The following is a 27,040-nucleotide window of genomic DNA, read 5'->3' on the forward strand; positions in this document are numbered from 1 at the left end:
CTCACAAGGATGAACTTAAGGAGTCCCCAATTCAAACACATAGGCTTTACTCTGTGTTAAGTGGCCAAGGCGACAAAGAAGATGTGGTATATTAAGACGGGAGCCCAGGATTGTGGTAGTATTTAGCTTACAAGGCACAGCACCAATACTGCAGCTTTTAAAGTGGCCTTTTTTTTTCTTCTAAGAAGTGCTTTACGGTAAGAACTGGCTTTTGGCTTTAAACTAATTATTTTTAAACTTGGTATTTAATATTCAAATCTGAATTAGTAAAGGTCGAAATGAGACTGAGGGGTGGGGCACAGCTAACATGTAAAACAGAGGTATGGCTACTGAGCGTTTTCAAATCCTTACAAAAACAGTAGTCACAGAATTCACAGAATTATATTGTAAGCAGTACGGTTAACAACAAAAATGCCTGATTCTTTCACAATAAGAAATGAAATATTAAAATGAATGCAAAAGCCAGCAACTTTAGACATTATTTTCCCCTCTTTTTTTGTTTAAAGAGAAGGTCTCACTGTAACCATGCTAGCTGGTCTTGAATTCAACACAAATTCTCTTGTCTCGGCCTCCCCAGTACTGATATTACAGGCAGCAGCCTGTGTGTGGTTCTTATTTCCCCTATTGAGCTGTTGTTTTCTCAATGACAGTAGCTTGTGTTTCTGGAAGTGGTACTGGTGGAGATGGATGCAGTATGAACTATGGCAGCCATGAAGAAATAAGTACTTTTAGTACAGGCCGGTAGGCATCTTTCTTCAGTTGACGCTCTCCACCATGTACCAAAGTCTAGGACAGACGAGCCTTATGTGTGTGTTGTAGCTGCTATGAGGAATCCTGAGAGAACAGCATGCTGTGGATAATAACAAATCAAGGTGTAGTCTACAAACATGCTTCTTTTATTTATATCTACCAAATGATGAAAATGAAAGGAGTTGATTGTGGAAATATGTTTTGCAAAATTCTATTTGACGTAACGCATCTGCCAGGCTGAGATGTCTTCGGTGGTACGTCTGCCACCAGCAGCTTACCCACACACAGACAGGATGTGTGAATCCGCAATCTCAGAGTACGAAGTTACAATGGCTGTCTAAATGCTTCCTGTAGTTTCTTTTAAAGAGATGGAGCCTAAACAGTATGTTCCTGCACTTCCTTCCAAAAAGTTAAAAAGCGTTCAGTGGGAATCGCACTGAATCCTGAAACTACCCGAGAGTATTTTCACCACAATCATCCACAAAGAAATCAGTGTCCATATGCAGCAGTGCACTCTTACCTTAGAGTCGAGAAAGGACCAGAACTATCCAGAAGCACTTCCTGCACAGCCTAGTGACAAGTAAGATGGTAAAGGAGATTTGTAAGTTTGAGAGCTCAGAAACAAAACCAGAAACGTTGCTTGATTATTCAATATTTACAATTTCCTCCTTCATTGAGTATATAGATGATCCTATTATGGTGGGTGAGTCAATTATATTAACATGAAATTCTACTTGGAAATAATTATAAGATATTTATTTATTTAAAATATTTGTATTTAATTTATCTCTCTGTGTCCTCTCTAGAGTGTGTGTATGTGTGTGTGTGTTTACACTTTTGCAGAGGCCAGAAGAGGGTGTTAGTTTCTGTGGAATTGGAGTTAAGGTGGTTGTGAGTCACCTGACATGGGTGCTGGGAACTGAATTCGGGGGCTTCCCAAGAGCAGCAAGCACTCCTAACTGATAAGGAAAGCCAACACTCTACCACTTCATGATAGTGTGAATAGTTACCCAACTATGTCTACACGGTATTGGGTTTTAAGAGTATTAAAGAGTATTTAAGAGTATTTTAGGAGAGTATTAAGCACAGTATGTTTTATTAGATGCATATTTATTACTAACAATCATGTAATATTAGCTATTTTTCCTCTAAATCTGACTGCAAGTTAGAATGGCTGTTTTGAAACAGAGATTTCTGTACTCACCAAACACCATGACATTCTTCTGTGACAGTACCTATTCCCCCTCCCTCCTTCCTTTCCTCTCTCTTTTCTTCTCTCAGCACTGGGGACTGAGTTTAGGACATCAAATGCTAGGTCAGTATTCTACCATAGAAGTATATTTCCATCCCTCCTCTTAACTTTTTATTTTGAGACAGGGTCTCATTTAGTTGCCTAAGACGGTCTTGGATTTGCTCTATTCCAGCCTCAGGATCCCAAGAAGTGAGATTACAACCTTGTGCCTTCAGGTCTGACAAGATTTTTTAACAAAACAATGTAAAACAGTTATAGCTCAGTATGTACAGGGGATTGTTTTCAGGATCCCTGGGTCTATCAAAATCCACAGATGCACAAGTGGTTTAGAGAAAACTTACCTCTACAAAATGAAGGAGCCTTTCAGTAGATGCCTTAAAGGTTTTCCGAGCCATTTCAGATTTTCGCAATTGGCAGTCAAGAACTGTGACCCTCTTTCTCAAGTCCTGGACACTTTCCTGGACAAAGGTGATAAAAGAAACACCGTCCATATTTCTTCAACTTTTAACAACAGTAGTGTCTGATCTACCATTTTACTTACTGTCTCTCTTTCTAAAATTGGTTCTAATTTAGATGAGAGGTGGAATATAACTGATTAAATATTTAAAGGTTAATTTCTACACACATACTTTAAGTTCTATGACATACTCTATATATGACTTTTATTGATTTTTACATGACTTATATTCAGCTTATTTTTTTTTAAAGAACTTGTTTTAACACAGAGCAACAGAAAGCCTTTCATGGAAAGCATAGCCAAAAGTGCTGAATATATGCACACACAAACACATATAGACACACACAGACACACAGACACACACACTCCAATGTATGGTTGAACTAGTAACAGAAAAATAAAAGCATTCTATGAAGAAAGCAGTAATGGCCAGAGAGCCATAGCAGGGGAACGCTGAAGCATCATTTGCTCTGAGGCATGTCCTGATCCTGGAGGTCCACACTGCAGGTTTCATCAGACACGTGGCACGCAGAACTGCAATGGGTAAATGAGTGATACGGTTTTCATAGATCAGGCTCTCTGAATTTGGCTCTGGTCAGTAAAAAGTCTGTCCTGAATAATTTCCAAGTGTAAATCCCTACCCAGTAGAGTTCAAACAATGGTTGCTAGAGAAACAAAAGGAGATTTGGGGGCTGAACTTGTATGACTTAGGTGACATGAAAATCCATAACCCGAAATTATCACCTAAATTGGTCTTAGGCAAGAGAAACAAAAGTAAAACTTCTCTTAAAGCTATTTTCTAAATTGAGATTTCATAGAATTTCCATAATATGTGTCAAAAGAACACAAATGTACAATAAAAAAATCACTAAACATGAAGAAATGTTTTTTTATGAATTGACAATCAAACAATTAATCATCAGATCTAAAAGAGTATGTATATATTTATTAGTCAGGCACATAAACATAATTATGTTTGTAGTATATTTAACAAAGAGAATTGAAAGTATAATAGCCCATAAGTTGTTAGCTCATGTCTTTAATCCTAGCTTTCAAGAGGCAAATGAGGCGGATCTCTGAGTTTGATGCCAGCCTAGTCTATAGAGTGGGTTCCAGGATAGCCAGGCAGTAAGGGTTGCACAGAGAATCTATCTTGAAAAGCCAAAATAAATAAATAATAAAACAAAATAAAAAGTATAACAGGAAAGAAATGCAAAATAGACCCAATGTGACATAAATCATTTTAAAAATACAGTCATTAAGTTAGAACACAGCAAATAATTTCATATACCTAAAAAAATGGAGAAACTAGAAAACAAAAGTCGAAAAAATTCTGAGGACTGAACACAAAAGTTAAAAACTGAAATATGAAGAGAGGGGAGTCTTAAATTGCACGTAGATTACCAGAAAGAATCAAAGGGAAACATCACAGGGGTTGGAGAAATGGCTTGTAACTTAAGATCACTTTCTGTTCTTACAGAGGACCTGGGTCCAGTACCCAGAACATACAGGGCAGCTCACAAACATCTGTAACTCCAGTGCTAGAGATCTGACACACTTTGCTGACCTTAGCAGGCACCAGGCACATACATGGTACACATACATGCAAACAAAATGCTCATGCACTTAAAATGAATTAATAAATAAATGTTTTTAAAGAGCCAGGCATTGTAGATTGTGGTGCACATGCTTAATCCCACACTTAGAAGGCAGAGACGGGGCCATGTATGAGTTCTAGGGTAGGCAGGAATACATTGTGAGATCCTGGAGAGAGAGAGAGGGGAGGAAGGAGGGAGGGAGGGAGGAAGAGAAAGTGGGGAGAGAGGGAGGGAGAAAGATAGGGAGAGAGAAGGGGAGAGAGAGGGAGAGGGAGAGAGAGAGAGAGAGAGAGAGAGAGAGAGAGAGAGAGAGAGAGAGAGAACAATTAGGATGAGCTTTCAGGAGTTCCAAAAACGGCAATAAACCTCCGATACCTCCGATTAGGAAGTTAGATGAATCCCAAACAGCACAAATTATAATAGATCAGATCAACAAATGATTCACAGGGTTAGACACTGATATCAAAGCCAAAGAGGTCTTAAAATCATACAGAAGGAAACTCATTACAAATTGACTGATAGTTGACACAATAGCATGAAGTAAAAACAACGACAAAGTTATATGCAACACAATACTTTAAATGCATCTAAATATATTTTAAAAGTTGAAACAAAATGTTTTTCAGAGAAACAAAATGGAGAGTTTATCAACAGAACTTCACTAAATGACTCTGAAGCCACTATTTCAGCAGGAAGTATGAATAAGAGGTCTTGGACCACATTATACACAGCAAAAGTGAAAAAGTCAAAACAGAACTAAACTTCTACCAGACACAGAAATTAAGGAGGGAGAGATGATTAGGTTTATGTTCAATAGTGCTTGTAATATGTAGATGGGGGAGGTAACTATTATTAATTTCACCCAAGGGCTTGAGAGATGGCTTAGCAGTTCAGAGTACTGGCTGCTCTTGTAGAGGACTCAGTTTTGATTCTTAGCAAGTACATGGTGGTTTATAACAGTATTTTTGCCAAAAATAGTGAAAAAAAAAAACGAAGGAAGTTCCTTCCTGCGCTGCAGTCAAAACATGGGTGTGCTGGAAGATGTCTACCGTATGAAGAAGCAGATCCTCATTCCAACCTTCAGTCAAGGTCCAAGCCTCTGTGGCTGCAGAGGAGGCCTACATACTCTCACAATAGAACACCCAGGAGAAACAGGCTTAACCACTATGCCAGCATCATTGGCCAGATTGCTGAGACAGCCATGAAGAAGACAGAAGATTACATGTGTTCGCTGTGAAGTCACGTCCAGCATTCATCAGATCAGACAGGCTGCTATACTGATCAAACCTGACATAGAGAGGGGATATCCATCCGGCTCATGATAACAATGCTCTGGATGTTGCAAACAAAATTGGAACTACCTCATCCGAGCCCAGCTACTAATTCTAAAGACACATTTGTTATCATAAAAATATTGGTGACTACTGAGTCCCAGGCCACACAAGTCAGAATGGGTGAGTGGCCCATCTTCCAGTGGAACTGTACCCCTCCCTAGATTCTGTCCCTGGTGAACCTTCCCCAGGCCAAGACTATCCCAGCTCCTACCTGGCCTTGCTGCTACTGGGCTCCTCAACCCAAATCCCAGCGGACTTCTGCCACTGCGGCGTGGACCACACCAGCTACCACTGCCTCACTAGTCAACAAGCAGCTTTTCCCCAGAACTCCAACAGACTGCATAGGCCCAGACATAATCCACACCAGTTGGAAGAACAGATCCCATAGGCCCATGTACACACCAGCCAGAAGAACAGTCCCAGAAGCACTATCAGAGGTCAAGCTGATTGGAGGTACCCCAGAAGACTCAGGTTTTACTGGAGGGCAGGCCAGATCCAAAGACCCAAGAAAATTCAGCTGTACCAGATGCCAGACCATATCAAGAGACCCAAGGCCTCCAAAACTCCAGTGGAGATACCCTATGGAATCTGAAGACTCACCAGTCACCAGAACCCTTGGCCATTTAGGCCAGAAGACCAGAGAAGAAACAGAAACCAAGGAACAAAACACCCATCCAACAAAGACAAACAGAGGAATCAACACCTACACCTATAATCACCTCAAATGCAGATGATTAAACACCAATGTGAGAACATAATAACAGAAAAGGCAATTTGTCACTACCAGAACCCAGCTGTCCTATGACAGCAAGACCAGAACACTCCAATGCAGCTGAAGCACATTAAACGACCTAAAAATAATGTTATGAAGATGATAGAGGTTCTTAAAGAGGAAATGAAAAAGATCTCTTAAAGAAATGGAGGAAAAGACAACCAAAAAATTGGAAGAAATCAATAATTCTCTTAAAGAATGTCCAGAAAACAAAACAAACAAATAAGCAAACAGTTGATGGAAACAAATAAAACTGTTAAAGACCCTAAAATAGAAATAGGAGCAATAAAAAAAACACAAACTGAGGGAATTCTGGAAGAGGGCAAGCTATGCAAGCATCACCAACAGAATACATGAGATGGAACAGAGAATCTTAGGCACTGAATGTACAATCGAGGAGATAGATTCATTGGTAAAAGAAAATGTTAAATATAAAAGATTCCTAACATAAAAATCTAGAAAATCTGGAATACTATGAAAAGACCAAACCTAAGATTAATAGGGATAGAAGAAGGAGAAAAGTCCCCACTCAAAAGCCCAGAAAGAATATTCAACAACATCAACGAAAAAAAAAAATCTTCCAACCTAAAGAATGACATACCTAAAGAGTTACAAAAACTTACATAACACCAAATAGACAAGACCAAACAAAAAAGTCTTCATCACATAGTAATCAAAATACTAAACATATAGAATAAAGAAAGAATATCAAAAGCTTCAAAGGAAAAAGGCCAAGTAAAATATAAAGGCAGACCTGTCAGAATTAAATCAGACTTCTCAATGCAGACTCTAAAAGCCAGAAGAGGATGGATAGACCTCTTGCAGACTCTAAGAGACCACAGATGCCAGCCCAGACTACAATACCTAGAAAAACTTTCAAAACCATAGAGGAGAAAACAAAGTATTTCATTACAATGTCAAACTTGATCAATATCTATCCACAAATCTAGCTCTACAGAAGGCCCTAGAAGGAAAACTCCAACCCAAGAAAGTTATCGACACCAACAAAAATACAGACAATAGATAATCCCACACTAACAAAACCCAAAGTAGGGAAATACACACCAGCAAGACAAACATTACATCAGAGTTAAGGGCTAGAAAAAGATTTTCCAATTAAACCAACCTAAGAAGCAAGCTGGGGGGGGGGGAGCTATCCTAATATCTAACAAAATAGACATCAAGTCAAAATTAATCAAAAGAGATGGAGAAGGATATTTCAAAGTCATTAAAGGACAATTCCACTAAGATGATGTCTCAATTTTGATCATCTATACCCCAAATACAAGGGCACCCATATTTGAAAAAGAAACATTACTAAAGCTTAAATCACCTATCAGGCCCCACACATTAATAGTGGGAGACTTCAGCACCCCATTTTTACTAATGGACAGGTCATCTAGAGAGAAACTAAACAAAGAATAATGGAATTAATAGATGTTATGACTCAAATGAACCTAACAGATAACTACAGAATGTATCGCTCAAACACCAAAGAATATACCTTCTTCTTAGCACCTCACGGAACCTTCTCCAAACCTGACCACATACTCAATCACAAAGCAATTCTTGAAAGAATCAAAAAATCTGGAATAACCCCCTGTATCTTATTAAACCACTATGGATTAAAGTTTGAGTTCATCAGCAATACAAACTACAGAAAGCCTACAAACTTACGGAAATTGAACAGCGCTCAACTGAATTACCACTGGGTCAAGGAAGAAACAAAGAAATTAAAGACTTCCTGGAATTCAATGAAAATGAGTGGACAGCACACCCAGGCCTACAGGATACAATGAAAGCAGTGCTAAGAGGAAAGTTCACAGCACTAGGAGCTTACATGAAGAATTTGGAGAAGTCTTATGCTAGCAACTTCACAGCCCACTTGAAAGCTCTTGAACAAAAAGAAGCAAATGCATCCAAGAGGAATAAATGATAGTAAATAATCAAACTGAGGGCTGAAATCAAGAAAGAAATGAATAGGATAAAACAAAGAATCAATGAAGCAAAGAGCTGGTTCTTTGAGAAAAATCAACAAGATAGACAAAAATCCCTATCTAACCTAACTAAAAGGCAAAAAGAGAATATCCAAATTAACAAAATCAGAAATGAAAGGGAGACATAACAATAGACATTGAGGAAATCCATAAAATCATTAGGTCATATTTCTAAAACTTGTACCCTACACAATTGGAAAGTCTAAAAGAAATGAACAAATTTCTTCATAGATCCCATATATCAAAAACACAAATGAAGCTCTTTCTTTAGAGGATGTGGAACAAGGGTAACACTCCTCCATTGCTGGTGGGAGTACAAACTTGTACAGCCAATTTGGAAATCAGTATGGTGGTTTCTCAGAAAACTGTGAATCAATTTACTTCAAGACCCAGCGATACCATTCTTGGGTTTACCCAAAGGATGCTCAATAATACTACAAGGACACTTGCTCAACTATGTTGATAGCAGATTTATTTGTAATAGTCAGAACCTAAAAACATCCTAGAAGCCCCACAACTGAAGAATGGATAAGGAAAATATGGTACATTTACACATTGGTGTATTACTCATCTGTTAAAAACAATGACATCTTGAAATTTGAAGGCAAATGAATGAAACTAGAAAAAAATCATCCTGAGTGAGACAATCCATATCCAGAAAGACAAACATGTTACAAACTTATCCATAAGTAGATATTAACTGTAAAGTAAAAGATAAACAGGTTAGAATCCACAGACCCAGAGAGGTAACAAGGAGGGCCCAAGGGGGCACACATGTATCTCCCTAGGAAGGGGAAACAGATCTCCTGGTTGGACTGGGGGTGGCTGGGGATGGGAACTGGAGGGATCAGTTTGGAGTGGATGGGTGGGTGTAGGGGGAAGAGTACTGAAAGAGATGATTGGAAGCAGGGGGCTTTTCAGAGTCAGGTAGAAACTTGATGCAAGGGAAACTCCCATGAATCTATAAGGATGACCCTAGCCATCTCTATTAATCTGTGCATCACCACAAGGTCATGGCCAGGCTCCAGCAGAGGCATCTGTCTCTGGCGGCAGCTACATGGCTTCTCTTTGACTCCGTCTACTCTCTCTATAAATACCTCTTTCAGCCTGGCTTTACTCTGTTAAGCCATTGGCTGAAAGCAGCTTATTAACCAATGGCAATAAAACAGATTTACAGCATACAGAGGGGAATCTCACATCAATAATGGATAAATATCCTGAACTGGCCATCTCCTGTAATCAGATTGGTTACTACCCCAAGTGTTATCAGAGAGCCTTCATCCAGTAACTGATGGAAACAGATGCAGAGACCCACAGTCAGACATTAGGCAGAGTCCAGGGAATTCTGCTAAAGAGAGGGAGGAAGGATTGTAGGAGCCAGAGGAGTCAAGGACATCACAAGAAAACCAACAGAAACAACTAACCTGGCTCATAGAAACTCATAGAATCTGAACCAACTGAATCAGGGTGTCTGTATGAGACTGACCTATGCCCTCTACATACATGTGATGGTTGTATAGCATGGTCTCTTTGTGAGACTCCTAACAATGGGATCAGAGCTGTTCCTAATGCTTTGGCTGATTCTTGGGAACATATTCCTCATACTGGATTGCCTTGCCCAGCCTAAATACAAGAGGAGGTGTTTAGTCTTATTACAACTTAATATGCCATGCTTTGTTGATACCCACGGAAGGCCTGCCACTCTCTGAACAGAATAGAGGAGGAATAGATTAGGAAGGGTGGGAGGAGAAACTGCAATTGGGATGATGATGATGATGATAGATAGATAGATAGATAGATAAAATTTGGAGACTGTACATAATTTTGGGGGGAGGGGGAGAAGGGTGGGAGGAGGGGGGAAGGGTGGAAGGAGGGGGAGGGAAATGGGAGGCTGGGAGGAGGTGGAAACTTGTTTTTTTTTCCTTTTCTCAATAAAAAAAAGAATTAAAAAAAAAAAGAAAACAGCAAAGGGAATTAAATGTAACTGGGTAGGGGTGCACAGAAGATATCTGAATTAATAAAAAATTCCAGTTAAATAACTTGAATACATGAACAGCCATATTAAACAAGTCAGATAAAAAAGATGAGACAGGTACTTTAATAAGTGAAAGTTTACAAATGTAAAGTTATTTCCAATTAAAGCTTAATGCTAATATATGTCTATGCTGGGGGAAGGGGAAAGTAGGGGTGGTGGTTTCCAACTTTCGTTGGCCACAGACATAACTGAAATGAACAGAAACTGAAAAGTTAAAAGCAAACAAATTTTTAAACATATGTAAGTAAATATCAAACAAAGTAAGTAGTTATTTCAGGGTCAATGGAAAATAGTTTACAGAGGGAATCCTATCATTTTCATAAAAGATGGTGGATGAACCCAAGTCTTAATGTATCTAAAAGCACTGTTTCAAAATATATAATTAAGATTAAAGAAAGGAAATTCCAAGAGCAATTTTAGTATGTTTCTCTGAATACTGACCATTTTAGAACACAAAGACTCGTGTTATATTTAGGAAGTGATCTCCTGTGCCAATGTGTTCAAGGCTGTTTCCCACTTTCTCTTCTATCAGGTTCAATGTAACTGGATTTATGTTGAGGTTCTCGACCCATTTGGACTTGAGTTTTGTGCATGGGAATAGATATAGATCTATTTGTAATCTTCTACATGTTGATATCCAGTTATGCCAGCACCGTTTGTTAAAGATATTTTTTTCCATTGTAACATTTTAGCTTCTTTGTCAAAAATGAGGTGTTTGTAGGTCTGTGGATTAATGTCAGGGTCTTTGACTTGATTCCATTGGCCCATGTGTCTGTTGTTATGCCAACAGCATGCTGTCTTTATTACTATAGCTCTATAGTAGAGTTTGAAGTCAGGGATGGTGATACCTCCGGAAGTTTCTATATTATACAGAATTGTTTTAGCTAAAAAATTCTTTCTAAGTTAATCTAGATATTTAATGATCTTACAGTAAAATTTGCAATCATTTTTTGGTCGTATGTAGAAGCAGTATACAGAATATGTGATAAGAAGGCCATGTAGCTAGCACACTTTTGGATAAAAATAGGTAGACAGCATGATCAGACTATCATAAAAGACATAGTAAACAACAAAACTGTTATCTTCAGAAGTAAAATGTGGACCAGTGAAAGAGAATAGAGAGCCACACCCACATGGAACCTTAGAATCGGGTAGAAATGACATCCAGGTGAGTTATCAAATGAGATTTGTAAGTGAAGGATCAGGCAGTGTTATTCATGTGGAATAATGGAAGAATAAGAATGTTCTCCATCTTGTGTAGTGCTACAAAACCAGTTATAGAAGTATCAAAACTTTGCAACTTCTAGAAGCAAATATAAATAAATGTCTTTGTATCTTTGGAGATTGAAGGACCAGAGGGGAACAATTCTAAGTGTGGTGGTCTGAATAAGAAGGCCCACAAGCTCACATATTTGAATGGTTAGTCCTCAGTTGGTGAACTGTTTGGGAAGGATTAGGAGGTACATTATAGCCTTGTTGCAGAGGTATGTCAGTGGGGGCAGGCATTAGGCTTCCAAGTTAGCTTTCTCTCTGATACTTGTGGATCAACATGCAAGCTTTCAGCTACTGCTCCAGTGGCATTCCTGCCTGTCTGCTGCCATGACACCTACTATGATGGTCACGGACTCAAAAACTCTGATATTGTAAGCCTCAAATAAACTTTTTCTTCTATAAAGTGGCCTTGGTCATGGTGTCTTAGCACAGTAATATAAAAGTAAGACAGTAAGTTTTCATGAAAATTAAGAGCTCCTTTCTATTTAATTATAGACTAGAAAAGACAGGCCACAAGTCTGAGAGAGTAGTTTTATAATATATAAATTAATAAAGGATTAGTAACCAGGAGAATCACTACATGTCTCTAAGAGAAAGACAAATAACCCAATGGGAAAACAGCAAAAAGATACAAAAGCAAATTTCACTCAGAAAAATAAGTGACTACTGAATGCATAAATATATAACCAACTACTCTCAAGAACAGAAAGGCAAATTGCAGGTTTACAGCATTTGGGGATATGAGTGAGTCCATCAAGATGGATTCAAGCTTCCAACCTCCATGAGTGAACATGGCAGTGAGAAGAGACGAGTTCTCATGAGCCAGTGCCTATGGGTTCCAGAACACCACTCTGTTAGTCATTAGTACCTAGGGGAATCCAAATTAAACTACATTGGCATAGCAATGATTATACCAACCAGATGAATAACAATCCAAAATAAAAGAAAGTTAAGGACCAGTAAGGGGTGAATGGTAATTCTAATCCATTCTTCATGGGAATACAAATTAGTTAAAAATACTTTCAGTCACGATTAGGCACTTACTTATGGAGCTGAACATGCAATTATCACTCAACCTGGCAATACTACTTCTCATATGTAACAATTACACATGAGGAGAAAGTTTTATGCATCAGAATGTTCTCAGGAGCATGGTTCTCAGTAGAATGATACAGAAATAATAAGACTTCCCATCAAATACAGAATGGGCAACTACATGGAGGTAATTAATGAAATGAAGACTAAAGAGAAATACACCAACTAACCACAAATTAATCTGGTAAACAGGCAAAACTAAACAAATAGGGAATAGATATGCAAGTATTAAAACCATCAAGAAAATGGTAGACACTAAATCCAAGAAAGTAGTGAACTCTGAGGGCAAGGGAAGTGGGTGGGTGTAATCTGGAGAGGGGTATTGTGGTCCTTCACAGGTATCAGTAATGCTTTATTTTACTTTTAAAAAAATCTTTATTTTTATTTTTGCATTATGTATACACGTATAGTGTATGTGTGGGTGTGGTTGCCCTTGGAGGTCAGAAAGGGCATTAGATCCCCTATAGCTGGAGTTATATGTTGTGAGCTACTCAATCCAGATGATAGGAACAGGTCTTGGGTCTTCTGTAAGAGCAGAAAGTACTCTTAAGTATGGAGTTATCTCTCCAGCCTCAATAATGTTTTATTTCATGTTTCAGATGCATTTTTCAAAAGTCCAAATATAAATTAGAAAATATATTGATAATTTAAGGGAAAATTATAGTAATGAATAAAAGCATTATTACAGAAAGAATCTAAGTCTAAAAAAATAAATATTTAGGTGCTCTAGATATAGCTCAGTTGCTGTGCACTCTATGACCCAAATTCCACCTCCTGTACCATGTAAAAGCCAGGCAGAGTGGTACATATGTGTCATCCGTCTCTGGAGAGGTGACAAGAGCAGGATCTCTGGCGCTGTAGGTCGCAGTGCGAATGTCTATAAACACTCCTTTCCCCTAACCTCAAAAGGATGGGTAGCTCTCTAGGAAAGATACCTGACGATGACTTCTGCCTTCAACAGGCAAGTGCACACAAACATGCAATCACACGCCAGTCAATCTGTGCCCCCCCCCACAAAATAAGTAAAAGCAGATAATTAAATATCTCAATCTTTGTTCTGTAGCACCTAGGTCAACTGATCCTTAAGCAATCTTACACACAGTTGGAAAAGTCACCTATTCCCTTCTGGTATAGAAATTGGAAAATACTGAATGTTGAGATGTTTATGTCTAATATCTCTTCTTTCAAAAAAAAACCCACTGATTTTTAGAGAGGCTCTTATTAAAAGGGATCTTATGACATCCCATATAAAGCTACAAAAAGGAAGAACATGAATTAATTATATTGCCAGGCAATTAGGACCAAAATATTTCTCACTGGAGAGGAGATAATGCAATAACCGAAGCTTTATACAACAGAGCAGCACACAGGGAGCTGGAGGGGTCGCTCAGTGGGGAATGGTGCCTGCTGCCCCAGCCTGGGGACCTACGAAAATGCTGGTGGACAGAACTGACTCCACAACATTGCCCTCTGACCTCCATGTGCACACTGCACATGGCCTCCTACCTCCAAACACCCCCTCTCATCCATGCTACATTTATAAACTAACAAAACAAACAAAGCAAAAAACACTGGAATAGTTTTATGCAAAGCTCTTAAAAGTATAATTACTTAAAAATACAGGGCTAACGAGTAGCTCAACAATAGAGCAGCACCCTAACATATATAAGATCCTACTTTAATCTCCACTGTCATAAAAAAAAAAACAGCAAAAATTTTAAACTACCAAACACTGGCAACTTTTGCTTTAAAAGTAACTAACTATTTTATTTAAAATATTTCTAATATTTTGGCAATTTCTACAATAGTTTCACAATAAGGTTAAGGTTACACGGCACAGCCACAGTTGTTTAGAAATGTACACAGATAAACAAATGTTTGTAACTGACATTCCTAAGAGCTGCTGCTTTCTCAAGTGCTATGTGCTCCTCAAGGTCTGCACAATGTGGGGTGGGTCCTCTAGCCTTCTGAGAGCTGGTTTAGATGGCCAGATACGCAGGAAGTGGTGAGGGCCCTTCAGAGCCCAGCAAAGAAAACCTCCTATTGTCTGTTAAAATGTTTTTTATTCAAACTACTTTCACTTTCATTTTGTATGTTAAAGAATGTAAGCCTTATATGCATAAATATTCATAAACAGCTCAAATTTGCCTTATATTCTCTTGAAGGCTGAATGGGCTAGAGATATAAATATCCATTACTTATAACTGAAGAATTTCTACAAAGCTATAAAATACCTGCCTCAAATCATTCCAGTTTATACTTTCAGTGACATAACACACACACGTGCGCGCACACACACACACACATGCCTACTATGTTTTTGAAGGTTAGTCATAACTAAAGATGGTACATTGTAGACAATTTCCACATAGAGATGTTCAGCTTGCTTCCTGCAAGGTACCTAGGATCTTGTATTGCAATTTAAGAGCTGTTCTTGAGGAGTCCAATTGAGTAGTCCTTCCATTGAAAGAAACAAAACAAATTCAAACTTGGTTTCTTCTCATTAGTCATCGTGGGCCTCATGCAAAACTTCATTAACTGTTATACAGCCCCAAGTTCTCTAATCAAAGAGCAAAACTCATCCCCTGAATCCCCTCCTTCCATCACCACAAAACAAATTAGCAAGCTCCAAAACAGAAAGAGAAAACCAGTGCCATCAATTAAATGTTAAATAGTTCCAGGCCTGAATGGCTGAATGGAACAATGTTGACCAGTGACCCAATTAATTTGGGGCCCGTGCTTTTCCATCCCCAGGCTTTCTGGATGAAGGCAGGCTCACAACTTCCACACCACCCTCTTCACGACACAACATCCTATCATTGAATAATAGAAGACAAACACTGACCTAGTTTAGACGTGCAGATGAAAAGAAAATGAATACAGGATACATGACAGTGGCAAGGAAACCATGGTAACTAGAGAGGGCTGTTTGCTTACTTTATTTTGCTCAGAGTAATCAGCAAGCTGAGCCTTTAGCTCGGCGATCTCAGCCTCCAGCAGATGGATCACTTCCTCATAGTCCATTTCCATCCCATGCGCCTGCCTCTGTGCAGCCTCAGCAAGATGGATCCGGCTTCGCAGAGCTCGTGTTTCCTCAGCGACAGCTTTGGCTTCCTAAGGAGTTAAAAGTTAGTGTGGAGTGAAGAAAATGCAAAACATACTTCTGAGGTCTACACAAAGTATTTTTCTCATTTTGGCAGTTATGACTCCAAAGCTTAACATGTCTATGCTCTTTATCTTTCACCTAAAAACTAGTCAACATGTTATTTCACTATGTGAACTAGCTGCCCTGTCTTCTGTTGGTTTCTTGGAATTTTTTTGTGTAATTTTTTTTTCCTGTATAAAGATTCTGTATGAGCCGGGCGGTGGTGGCGCACACCTTTAATCCCAGCACTTGGGAGGCAGAGGCAGGAGGATCTCTGTTAGTTCGAGGCCAGCCTGGTCTACAAAGGGAGTTCCAGGACAGGCTCCAAAGCCACAGAGAAACCCTGTCTCGAAAAACCAAAAAAAAAAAAAAAAGATTCTGTATGAATCTTTAGCATCACACACTTAGCAGTGCTTTTGGAAAAATGAAGGAAGGTAAAGAAAACTGAAAATTCAAAATAGATGAATAGGAACTGATCCAAAAGACAAAAGGAGTAAGCTACCGAAAAAGGAATAGGTGGAGGGGCCTGTGTTCTCAGGAGGCTACTTCAGCTTCATCAGATGCTGGGGAGGGGCTTACAGTGCCTTGGGGCTTCGTGGTGGACCAAGACCAAGGCAAAGCTTTCTTCCTGGATATCAAACTATTACTTCTTGTTTTGACAGTAGCATAATTTATAGTTGTTTATCTGTTGGATCCAATATTCAAGAGACAATGGGTTAAACACCATTTATTCATGAGCAAGCTGAACAAGGGCATATAGTAAGACAAATTTTGAGCCCGGGTCTGCTTGGCTTCAATACTAATGATCTCTTTTCATCACTGTATTGTCTATGGATGACAGAATAAAACAAAACAAATAAACAAAAAAATGCTCCAAACACTAGCTATACTTTTCACTTTGGAAAGTTAGGGTGGCAAAAGCCATTTGCTCTCTCAAAATGTACCTTGTTGCTAGGTCATAGTCCCTTAGGACACCCATAAAATTTAGCATGGCAGCTATTATAGCATAAAACTCTTCTTTAGAGAGTGCAGGAACCTCTCTTCTCTGTAATGGAACTTTCTGCTCCAGTTGTCATGGCTAATATTAAACTATGGCTATTTTGACGTTCTTGAAGCTGTTATGGAGCATTCGCTTTTGCTGGAGCATGAAGTACTGAGAGAAGCGTGGGTGTGGGGGTATCCGCAAGGGTCTGTTTTCACTCAGCAGTCAATAAGTGCTTATTATATGCCAATCTCTGCAATACCCATGAACAGTATACACGGAAAACTCTCGCCCTTCAGAAACAACATTCCAGTTTCGAGAGACAGTAAGTATGTTGGGCATGAGTTCGGATCTCAGTTAGAAGACACTGTCTAGGGACCCACAGAAGGGACCGTGCCATGATTCCCCAAGGAGAAGCTTTCTGGGCAAAAGCAGCACATGTGTAAAGGGCCTGGGATCGGATTGGGCTTTTTATCTTTGGAGAACATCGAGGCAGTAGGAGAGGCAGAAGCAGTGAACGGTACGGGAACGACAGGGACGTAGGGAGGATACCAGGGCAGAGAGGCAACACGGGTGAGTGTGGAGACAGGATGGCCTGAAGAGCATTCACAGGCCATTTGAAGGAGCTCGGCTTCCCTCAGAGTGAGACAGGAAGGGATTGGAGGGCCTTGAATAGAGAAGTGATAGGAACTGGCTTAAGTTGTAAGGGGGTGCATTACTCTACTTAGTTAAGAACAAACTCTATGGGAGGACAAAGGTGGGAGCAGAAAGAGGAGGAAGGGAACAAGTAAAACTAACTGCGGCTGCGGTTGGCCAGGGTTGGAGAAGAGATGGTAGCTGAGGCAGTTAGAGTTCCAGTACAGTCCGGGAGTACAACAGGCTAGGTCATCAACAATAGGAAGTTAGCATCTACTTCATACAGACAGCTGTAGGATATGATGTAAATCCAATACAAAAGGGTAAATAATACCTACACCCTTCTGGCTCAGCCTGGAGCATAAGGTATGATGTAGATAAATGGAGGAAGGAGTGGTAGAGAAAAAAAAATAATAACAAACAAACTAAAACCAACACGAACAAATGAGCAAGAAGGAACGTGGCACTTGAGAAACCATGCCAGGTGGGTTCTGACTGAGGTAGAGGGATCCTGTTGGAAGATAGGGTTTTAGTAGGTTTGTTGTTAGAAGAGCTATATAAACAAATGAATAAATCAGATTAATTTTACAAGGTAAACCTGGAAGCTGGGTGCAAAGTGGAGCAGTATGAGAAATCAGCTGTCTTCTATACCTGTCACTCAAAGAATTTGATTCCCTTATATCTGAAAACACTTGTCTTCTACCGTCAGAGTGCCTTTAGAAGTGAGAGTATGGGGGAGAGAGGGGGATCTACCTAATGTACGGCACCTGTCAGTCTAAGCCCAGGTAACCAACAAAGTTACTAGTGATAGACCTGGGTCAGCTTCCCACCCGATTGCTGCTGTGCACGCTGAAGGCACCAGTTTAACATACCAGTCCTGTTCTAGAGGCCGTGTGTGTCGAGTCAGCTAACTGCACACTGCACTATAGGGTATGTCTAGAATCATCCTCATTTTAAAGACAGGGCACCAAAGCACAGAAAGTTTAGTGTCAAGGCTGGGATTTGAACTCATGCAGTTTAGTTAACAGAGTTTATGCTCTTGGTTACTAGTTCATATACTAATGGGTCAACTACAGAAAACGTTATAAAAAATAACTTTTAGGTACCAGTTACCACCAGCATCAGCCCTGCAGTAGCTTAGGATGTGGTTTTAACAACAGACTTTCAAACACATTTGAGGACACCGCACTGATCCCCATTTTCTATTCAATCAAAAAAAAAAAAGAAAAGAAAAAGAAAGAAAGAAGCTTCTGAAGTGAGGAGGAAGGGCGGGAGAATCACCCGCTGCAGCGAAGAATCACTAATTTGATGCTCTGCCCTCTTCACACTCGCGTCGTGCAGCCTTTATTCCTCCATAAAAACAGCACTTTTATTTTTGTTCAAAGAATGCTGGTTAATTAAATGAAGAATCTGGATGGGATTTGTGCAGCTATTGCAGTGCAATGACGGTAATACGGTGCGAAATACGGCTGGGTGGTAAGTGATGCAGAGGTTTTGATGCTGAATAAATTCATACCATTTCTTTTGTAAATGCCTACCTGTCAGGCGGGTGAATGTGACCCCTTAGCAAGGTTCTAGCCCAGTTCCCACTGAATGGCTGCTTGAAAGATTAGAGCACTAAACGATGCCTTTTAGAGAGAGCAGTAAAGAAAAGATAACAGCAGTGGGCCGGATTTAGCGAGAGGATCACAACAATCCATGTTCTCTTTTCCTCCCAGGCTGTCTTCTAATAAATAACTGCAAAGCCTCCTATGTCAGTAACAGTTGAGCTGGAATTTGCTCAGGGCCTCACCATCAACATGAAATCCCAATTAGGACAAAGACAGTAGTCACTTACTGATACACTTTGTAAGAGGCAGAATTCAGATTACAGAGGGAAATGTTAAAAGAAAAACAAAGATGTAATAGGTCAGGAAAACCAACCAGAACATGCTTTTAAATATTAAGTAGTATGACTGAACTCAGTGGAGGAAAATCCCGAAAGATGAAGAGGAGGAAAATCCTGAAGATGAAGTACAATCAGAATTTTCGTAAGGGCAACAATGAGGAGATGCCTTCAGTCCACAGTGCCTCTTTGTTAAATAAAGGTTTGCCTCCCCACAATTTTGCAGTGAATCTTTAGGAAAGACAAGGCCAAATTCTTCTTTGAAAATATAATGCATGCTGATGATAATCTTTGTAGGCCACAGATACTCTGGCCTTAGCTAAAGGCCGCTGTGCTGTATGTTTTCATAGATGCAGCACTTCACCCACAGAGTAACATGATCTACAACAAAACAAACAAAAACCTGCTTAGTACAAAAGCGTACCTTTGCACGTGTCCTCGTTAGGTCAGTATCTTAGATCTGAAATTCACTTTTCTCTCATTTTCCGTCTATATGATTCTGTAAGACCCAGCATGTTCATCTATGGAGTGAGCTTTAACAGCTATAAGACCATAATAGCTCTTACAAGAAGGTTAAAGAAACTATTACCATCCTGCTGTAGTTCTTCCTTTGTTTCTTTTTACTATTTTGGGGAGGGGTGTTGTAGGAGCTGCGGGGGGGGGGGGATGTACATATCATCTATGCTGACCAGGTAATTTATTAAGTAAGGACTTTCTTGAGGTACTTAATTGGTAATTTTAGCTGTCTGGAAATGTAATTTTTACACGTCTTTTTTAATAATAAAAAATTACGGGAAACTATCCCCTCTGTAGGTATGAGTGCTAACAGTTCCCTGAAGTAGAAGTATTAACTGCAGTTGCAAACGTGTAATTAGCTCAGAAGTCCACAACACATTCAAGCGCTGTAATTTATAAGCCAATCAGTAAATCTTTCAAATGTCAGTGGCTGACAGGAGAAAACAGCAGATTGCAAAGAGATATGTTTTTAGTAAGTTATGCTACCCAAGCCCTGAAAATGCTTCTCTTATCAGCTTCCGACATTCGCTCACTGGAAAGCCTGTCTTAGTCTTTGATCCTATTTACAGTTTTCAAAAAGATTAAGGCTTGCTGCAGGAAGACGGCTGTTTGGTGAACGAGAAATGTTTAAAAGCAAGTTATGGCCAGCCTACTTAATTTGTGTACCTGACTTATTTTTTAGCTGTCTGAAAGGATGATCTCAAAGTGCTTTGCAGATACATTCATAAATGAATGAACAACACACCCAATAATGTTAATGAATTTACAGAAGACTCTAACTTCACAAAATACTTTTGGAGACACCCTTTGGCTGTGGAACCCAAACTGGACTTGAAACTCAACGTAGTATAGGCTAGTCTCACACTTGAGTTGATCCTCCTGCTTCAGTCATCCAAAGGCTAGGACAAGAGGCATGTAAGACCAAGACCAGCTCACAGAAAACATATTATCTATCTCTATGCCCCCACCTTTCTTCCTATCTTCATGGGTACTCTAAGTCTAAAGACTGTACCACTTTACTCCATCAGCCATTACACACCGAGAAATCCTCAGGATGCAATTCGCAGGTATTTCGTATCCTCACAGCAGATGTGCATTTTTACCATCTAGTGCATGGGATGACAGCTGCATGAGAGATCGCCTTGCCTACTGTGCTTGCCATTGCAATGTGCTCTTCACATTTCTGAAGGATCAGTTTACCTCAGTCATCGGTCAGCTTCCAGCGTAAGTAGCAAACATGGTCCACAGTAAAATGTATCCTCCTGCTCCATAGTTCAAAGTTCCCCACTACCAGCTTCCAAGTAAGCTTCTAGCGTTAGTACATTGAACTGTTTTCCGTGATGACACACACCAAGATTCACACATGGGCCGAATACACCTCTACATAAGAATCTAAAAGATTCATTTCATAGTATTTATCAAACAACTGAGATTATGTAAAATCTAAATAGAATGAAGTAAATATCAAAGTTAAAAGAAATGTTGCACTTCAATGTTTGACAATTATGTTACTTTTGCACTGAAGATTTAAAAGTTACAAAGATTTGTTTATATGTCCTTTTTAACACGTATTAAGACAGTAAATGCTGTCAAGGATGATAAAATCCTAAAGGCTTACTCCAACTCCACCCAATCCTTATTCTGCAGTGTGTGAGGCAACACTTTGTTTTTTGTAAAGTGTATAACATGGATAATTGGTAAGTTCAGAAAACAGGGTTTAGTTTATATGAAAACATAAAATCTCCACTGTGCAAAGAATGAGTCGCTTAAACTTTCTGGAGGAAAATTAGGTCAATCATATTATAATTAGCTCTAATTAACCTTCCCAGGGGTTGCCAACTTCTTTACCTGCAGCTGCCTCACTCTAAAAGGTAAAAACTCATTTCTGCCTCGGAGCAGCAAGGAAAGTCAAAATAATAATTTTCAATCTCCTTCATAAAGAGGAGTTCGTAGTCAAGGACAGGTACATAAGTACATAACTCAAAAAAGTTGTACCTTGTGATACTCTTTACAATATAAATATTAATTAGTTTAAACCATGTTTTAGTGTCAGGACGGTTTAACCCTGAACATGTACTTTTATAGTGTACTGAAGGCTGACATAAAATAAAAAGCTGTTTGCTCATGTTAGCTCCAAATGTGTTCAAGAAGAATATTTATAGCACTGGGAGCCTTTCATAGAGTTTAAACCCTTTTTATGGACACAATGCAGTTTAGTGGCTGCATCTTTAAACATTAAGCACGGAGAATTCGTCTAAAGTTTAGGCCTTAAGGGGCTCTGTTGTTAAAAGAGAAGTGCATTCCTTTCAAATTAAATGAGAGAGAGAGAGAGAGAGAGAGAGAGAGAGAGAGAGAGAGAGAGAGAGAGAGAATGAGAATGAGAATCTTGTAGCATTTGGCCTAAGGATGTAATGCTCATATAAATACAATATCTAATTCTAGCCAAAGAGCTAAACAAAATAGTCTCTTACCCAACCAATAATTATTGAGAAAGTGCTGTAAAGGCTGAAGAGTTGAAACAAACCTTAGGCTATATAAGAATTGAGTCTCTAACAGAGGGTGATATCACAACAAAAAATGGTTGCTGTAGGGAACCATTTTTTTTTGGGGGGGGATTGTATACTCTGCTACTATATGCTGATACAACACTTTCAGCATTAAATAGAGATAAGATGGGGATCTGGGTAAATATACATCTGAAATATGGTCAGGAATAAACTTCTCCAAAGATTTTAAAAAGAAAAAATAAGTAAAAATAAATTGACAACATAAAACCACTAGTGTTTATAAAATGAGAGAAGGGATTTTTGTACTAGTTAAATATTTGCTTCAGGGTCAGGAGAAATAAGAATCAACATCTATCATGTAAAGAGATCTCATCTACTACTGTGGGGAAACGGGATCTTAAGAGTATGAGAGAAGACGACAATAAAGCGAGAGGAGATGCAAATAAGACAAAGGCTGTGTGGAGAAACCAGGGAGCATCATTTCTGCCACATCAGCAAGTGCAAGTGAGACGGGCCCACGTATGAGAAGGAGTAATGGCGTGGAGAGGAAACGGTCCCATGAGAACATCCAAGGGTGTGTCCTATGACACTGGGCTTCCAACAGAGGGAACTCTGGAGAGATACTGCAACCATATTGTAGCCATAGCAACAATTGCTAAAGCTTGCTTATGGTGCTGCATCCACTTCAAGAGCATTGCTAAGTGGAAGTGCTGCTTTTATTATGCAAGAGCTGTGATGGAAATCTCGCTATTCTGGAATTCAGGCACAGACAATCTCAAAAGACAACAAACCAATGTACATTTTTAAACAGAATAATTTACTTCTGTGGGGTCATACAAGACTACACCAGTCTTGTTTTGAACTCTTCAACGTTTCGTGAATAAATCATTGCTACAATGTCATGAGTCCCATATGACAGCAGGAGGACTGAAAGTGTTTCTCGCACAGCAAACTGCCAAGATAAGACTTTTATAGTATCAGCCACCTTATCACTACTTCCTCCTTAGATCAAATGCTCTAGTTTGTCAGTCCAACTATTATATATTGCTCCAACATTTAAAACAAATGTTTGGCATCTACAAAGATGTCTAAAGTGTAACCTAAAAGGTGCTCTTTCAGTCAATGATCATGGATTTTTAGGAGTATATTTTTTTTCTTAGGCAAATAAGGAAAATTATGGATGGCAAGGGCACTTGGTTTTATATACAAATATGCCTCTAACAACCCACCAGCTCCAAGGTACCTATTAAGAAAAGTTCACTAGAAAGGGATGATTTTGCTCTATTCTTTTTTTCCTCTGACATTCCTAAAGGCTATATGTTTAGCCTTCATGATCTCTCCATATAAAACCCATACTTAATGAATTCTTTAAAAGGTCTCTGTGAATTCTCTCTTGCAAGTTACTATAGACAGGTACAAAGTGATTGACTGGAAGATGGCATGTGGTCCCCTGCAGAGCCAGACCACAAAAGACACGTTGTATGGAGTCCTATCTCCACCAGTTTCCCATAGGGAAACCTCCTATAGGTAATGGTATAACCAAATTAACTGCAGGTTTCCATGAAGAAGAATATTATCACTTTCCTTCCAAATTCCTCCACCACTGAAAATGGTCTCTAATTAAGTCAGCGTGATCAAAAGGAGTTTATAGTACAGACAAGACAGAAAAATGTTTCTTGGAAGTCTTAAGACACCAAGATCTTTTCTACATTAAAGGAACAATAACAAATTGGTAACGGAAATTCTGAAATAGACAACTATATTAGAGATTTCTGGTATAAAATATCTGAGTGGGCTAACTTGTTAAAGAAAGGCTTAGTTAGTTCATAGCGTTGTAGATTCAAGGTCCCAAGAGCATGATGATGACTGACAAGGTCATTGGCTGTGTCATATCATGGTGCACGGTGTTATGGGGGAAGTGCTCCTGAGAAGGAGCCATTGCATGGAGAGGAAAGGGTCGCAGGAGAACATCCAAAGGTATGACCCATGACCTGAAGGTCTTTCTAGGTTTTAATGGTTTTATTGCCTGTTTATATCTTTACCCTGAACACCTGGTTTGCAACACAGGAAACTCTGAGGAGATACTGCAACCATATCATAGCCATAGCAACACTTGAGTTTGCTAAAGTTTGCTTGGAGTGCTGCATTCACTTCAAGTGAATCACCAAGTACAACTGATGTCTGTACAAACAGGATGATGACTGGGAGCCTGGGAAACCACATTGCCAGCTCCCTTTCAAGTAAGCTTTCCTTACCTTAGGCGCTTGCTAGGGCAGAGTTTAATGGCAGGGAAAAGAGAAGTCATTTTCTGATCACAAAAAAGAGAATTAATGCTGAAAAATACACCCAAGTCTGTTTGCTCTATAAGCTTCTCTAATCACACTGCTGCCTAGCATTATAAGTGCTTTGTAATTGTTCTCTGAAAAGCGCTTCTAGGGTTAGTAGTAATTCACAATTATAATATCACAGAACGATCTCATGGTCATAAAAATCTCACCCAGTGGTCACATCCTGCATGCTAATAGTAGAAAATCACAACCAGGGAGGACACATTGAAATAGTCCACCAACTTCTCAGAGAAAACAGGCTTTATACTGCTCTCATCAACCAAAAGGAACAGCTGGGGGTCTCTACAACAATCCAGGTGGATCCAAGACAGCTGAGTGAAAATAATCATTGAGAAAAGTGACTTGCTATATGGTTCCATTTGTGTAGCGTTTTCAAATGACAAAGGTAGAGTGGACAATGGATTAACAGCTGTCAGGCATCAGGAGGGCAAGGAGAAGAAGGTAGCAGTGGCCCCAAAGGGTAGCATGAGGAGTCTCTCTGTAAAGCATCTTAAGTGGGAAGCAGAAGCTCTCTGTCTAAGAGGACGAACATTTTACTATAGCGTGCTTTTGGAACAGAAAGGATTGATACAACAAACATATGTATTTTTCTTATTTTCTTCCCTCCAATGATGAGATGGTATTTTAAAATAAGTACTAGTAATGCTATTGAAAACTATTCAAAGTTCAAATTATTAAAAGAAAAGAAGGTATTCTGAGGTCATCCAGACATAAAAGTTAGAGGTGTCACTGTTGATACCCTAAAGGAAATACACTCCCTAGAAGTGTGGGACCGTAGCTATGGCTCTTTTCAGAGATGGTTAACCTGTGTTCAAAGTTGTCTTTCTTGCCTCATCCACAAACCAAGATGAAGTTGATAGCAGTGTGTGCTGTGACAACGTCCATGCCAGAGAATCCTGAACTGACTTGATTTCCCATTTCGTGCCCTTCTGAAGTCTTCTGCACAGGAGAGGCAATCACAACCGGACCAATCTGATCCCAGTGAAGTTGCCAAGTAAACAACCTCCCGTGTTCCAGCAGAGCAAAGACTGGTTCGGACAAGCTAAGGATTTTGTCTTTGGAGAATTCACCAACTCATTGTTGCCTGAGGTCATAACACTAGCTTGGAAGGAAATTTCAAAACTACCCGAGTGTGCGGGTGGATTTTAGAGCGCTGGTGATCAAAGGGAAGGAACTGCTACAGGAAGGGCTCATACCTGTTAGAAGCTGTTAGGACTTGAAGGGAAAAAGTGACAAGTACAACTTCATGGGAAATTGTTCTCTTAATTTTAAACATCAGGGCTGGGCTATTCTGTAGGGCATGAAATCTCAAAAAGAGAGAGAGAGAGAGAGAGAGAGACAGGTTTCAGAAACCAGTCCAATCAATTCATTACAGAACTGAGAGTATGAAGAGCCATGGTCATCCCTGGTTGAAGAAACACCAGGGCCCCCATCCCTAAAGCTTGTTCTTTTATTTTCTTCTTCTCTCGGTCTTCTACCCACTAGCTCTACCTTCTCTTTAGTTACCCATTGCTTTCTTTTTAGGTCATTACACTAAAGATAAATCAGTATCCACATTTTTAAATAGCTAAAGAACCTTTGAAAGGAGAAACCATGATGTTTTTAGGATTGGTTCATCACTTTATATAATAAAGTCTTGAAATGGGTTAATAAAGGATCTTTCCCTATGAATTACTAGTCAGAGTGACCCCAGAGCTCCCCGTCCCCCGAAGAACTCATACTATTGCCACTGTTCTTGCTTGCCTGCCATAACAAGCCGGTAAGATGTTATTGCTGAAGGCATAGCATTCTTTGGTTGCAGGACACAGAGAAACCAAGCCGGAACTGACCTAGGAGCTTCCTACTGGCTAGCTTCATAGTGCTAAAAGGTTCTATGCTATGAGACAGAAAGGCATCAGTGACTTCCCCATTAGAGGACCCTGCATGCCACAATATCCTCTTGCCAGACAATACGTGCCTACTGGTACAAGAGCAGTATGACTGATATGGGCATAGCCACCCACTTTCTGACTGGATGTAAGGCCCACTGTACAGGAAGCATTCATGTAAATTTGGTAAAACAAGACTAACCTTGTTTTGTTAAAAAGGGCATGGTGTCAAAACGCCTGCTAAATATTTATGATTCAATGCACAGATTAGTGCTGCTTTCCGCCCTGGTTAGAGAAACTGCTTTTTCCAGCAAGCAGCAGTCATTGTAGAACAGTAGAACTGACCCAAGAACTGAGACTAAGGGACTGTTGAGAGCTCTGCCCTAAAGACAGCATCTAAATTAATCTCTTTAAGGCTGAAGACGCAAGGCACAGTGAATTTAAGAGCTGAAGGGTGGGAAGAAAGTGCTAAGAAATGCTATATTCAGGGCAGGACATGGCCATGGTACTCAGGAATTCACAACGGCAATTCACAATTGCACAAAAACTGCAAAAGATCAAGACAGCCAGCATTCAGGCACGGATGCGGGA

At 39.6% G+C, this 27,040-nt stretch overlaps 1 protein-coding gene across 1 annotated transcript in view; it reads right to left on the reverse strand.

The window, feature by feature from the left end:
* Stxbp4 (syntaxin binding protein 4) overlaps positions 1-27,040 on the reverse strand; it is a 166,100-nt gene that overhangs the window by 70,756 nt on the left and 68,304 nt on the right. Inside the window, exons 13-15 of the mRNA XM_005350526.3 lie at positions 15,500-15,676; positions 2,344-2,460; positions 1,271-1,320 (exon numbers count right to left, since the gene is read on the reverse strand). Coding sequence (XP_005350583.1) covers positions 1,271-1,320; positions 2,344-2,460; positions 15,500-15,676 — 344 coding nt within the window. The remainder of the gene's footprint in view (positions 1-1,270; positions 1,321-2,343; positions 2,461-15,499; positions 15,677-27,040) is intronic.

Source organism: Microtus ochrogaster, chromosome 7, assembly GCF_000317375.1.
Source record: "Microtus ochrogaster isolate Prairie Vole_2 chromosome 7, MicOch1.0, whole genome shotgun sequence".
Classification (NCBI taxonomy): domain Eukaryota; kingdom Metazoa; phylum Chordata; class Mammalia; order Rodentia; family Cricetidae; genus Microtus; species Microtus ochrogaster.